Raw genomic sequence first — 2,273 nt, 5'->3', positions numbered from 1 at the left:
CAGTCCGGACTTCTTCCCTCCAACCGCAGCTGTAATCTGTTTACGCTGAACACCGCCACCGTGTCTAATCTGAGCGCTAAGCATCTGAATCTCATTGTAGAGGTAAACGGTGTAATCCTGCTTTCCTCCAGAGGAAACGCGTCGCTCTGCTGGCGGCCAGCAGGACATTAACGGAGGCGTCAGAGAACCGGCCCGGTTCTGATGTCTGATTGGCCCCCGGACGCCGTCACTATAATTGGCCCCTGAGTGGTTTTCGCTGCGTTTCATTGGCTGCTGGGGGAAATTCCAGCTGCAGATTCCAGTTCAGGTTCAGACAGGAACTTTCACACCTTCTGGATCCAGTTCGTCTGAAACGGGCTCAGCTGGGGCCCGGTTCTCATCTCAGCCATCCACCGCTCATGTCTGAGACGCGCCGACGTCTGTTTTCTTCTTTGTTGGTTTATTTTGAGGAGGATCAGAAGCTGAACCTCCTGCTGGGATTAAAACTTCCTTCCAGGTTAAGTTCAGACATGCTGAGCCGTTTCGGGTTTTCTGAAGGACCAACTAAACCCCAGATCGGTTCTGAATGGGTTCTGTTCGGTCGTTACGACTCTCACTTGTTTGTGTGAATTTGTTTTGCTCTGCAGGATTTGAATAACTTCATGTTGAGGTTTTTCTGTGCAGAATGATGATCTGGATTCTGATCTCGGGTCTTTGCTGCTGTTGCTCCAGTTTCTCCACCGGGTGACGGTGGAGGATCTTTCATCTGGTTTCAGTGCGGAAACAGAGCCGATCGATTATTGATTATATGTGAGATTAACGGGAATTGTTCTTTAACAAGCATGTGAACTCACAGCTGAACCTTTAAAAACGTGATAGTCGTGGTTTTTGAGTTTGGCTTCGGGTTTGAACCATCAGCGCCGAAACTTTTCTTCTTCACGGTCACGTTGGAGCAGCATCTCAGAAAACAGCCTTCATGGACGGGTCACAATAGAAACGTTGGTCCAGGAGAACCTGCTCTGCAGAACCTCCCTTCTAACGGACCGTTTTGGGTGAAATGAAGTCTGGCAGCCCGCCAGAAACCCTGGAACGGACCACTGGACCTCATCCAGTCGGACCTGAACCTTTCCTCCCGGCTCTGCTGTGTTTTAGCCTTCAGGACAGAACATGTCTGGTTCTGCCAGACTGAATATTCCTGGTTCTGTTCAGATGAACGTTCCTGGTTCTGTGGACCACCCGGCCTAACAGCCTCACTGATGTTTTGCTGCAGGATGTAAACTTCCCTCCTGATTTCCAACCCGAGTCGTTACAGTCGGCCATTTTGGCGGCGCAGTACCTCCCGCCACGCCGGGCATTCTGGGAGCTGGAGCGGCTCCGACCCTGACGACACCTGGACGGGCTGCAGGCTGTTTCTGTGTTTGTGACTGAAGTGGCGATTAATCCGGGTCACATGGCCGTAACCATCATTTGGGCCGATGTTGTGTGACGGTTGGTATGCGGAGACGCAGTCTGGGTCGCGCTTTGATGCGGCGCCAGGCAGCAGCTGCCCTGTCATTCACACCAAATAGGAAATGCATCTGCAGCTTTCTATCTTTAGATGCACTCAGCAGTTTTCACATAGTGTTCTGAACCCGACCCGCTCCCTCTGGCCCAGTCCAAGCACGGCTCGCCAGCAGAGACCCTGACCGGCCGCATCGCAGTTGGCTTTTTAAAAATAGAGCAGAGCCTCTTTCACATTAAACTCACAAACCCGACACATAGAATGGCTCCTTAAAGGTCAGAGTGACCCAGCAGAACCGCCAGGTTCTGGTTAAAACCCGGTCGGCTCAGAAGTTGGTTCTGCTGGCGAGAACGCCTCCTGGACTGAAGAGCTGAGCTTTTTTACACGCTCTCATGATGCTCAGTTAGCATGTGGCTAACAGTTTCTGTTTGCCGTCCTTCTGCTGCGTTCATGGAACCATTCACAGCAGGATTTCTGGGTTTCTGTGGTTCAGCAGCAGCCTGCTCAGGCCTGGAGCCGAACCTCCTGACCCTCCAAACATGACCCACCCTGACCCGCATCCAGAACCGATTCAGAACCGCCTCATCTGGCTGTAATCAAACTCTTGCTGCAGCAGCAGCAGCAGCACCTGTTGCTACATATTAGCTTTTATCACCTGGCAGCACAAAGCTGAACCCATGATGCCTGTTAGCGTCTGTTAGCGTCTGTTAGCGTCTGCTAGCGTCTGTTAGCGTCTGTTTGCGTCTGCTGGCGTCTGTTAGCGTCTGTTACCGTCTGCTACCGTCTGCTAGCG

At 52.1% G+C, this 2,273-nt stretch overlaps 1 protein-coding gene across 1 annotated transcript in view; it reads left to right on the top strand.

Moving 5' to 3' along the window:
- Positions 1-1,439: 1,439 nt before the first annotated feature.
- The window catches only part of dag1 (dystroglycan 1), a 21,266-nt gene continuing 20,432 nt past the window's right edge, over positions 1,440-2,273 (top strand). The window contains exon 1 of the mRNA XM_008408248.2: positions 1,440-1,467. Coding sequence (XP_008406470.1) covers positions 1,455-1,467 — 13 coding nt within the window. The 5' untranslated portion in view covers positions 1,440-1,454. The remainder of the gene's footprint in view (positions 1,468-2,273) is intronic.

Source organism: Poecilia reticulata, linkage group LG5, assembly GCF_000633615.1.
Source record: "Poecilia reticulata strain Guanapo linkage group LG5, Guppy_female_1.0+MT, whole genome shotgun sequence".
Taxonomy (NCBI): Eukaryota; Metazoa; Chordata; class Actinopteri; order Cyprinodontiformes; family Poeciliidae; genus Poecilia; species Poecilia reticulata.
The sequence above is the reverse complement of the archived record's forward strand: the minus strand, read 5'-3'. Positions and strand labels throughout refer to the sequence as shown.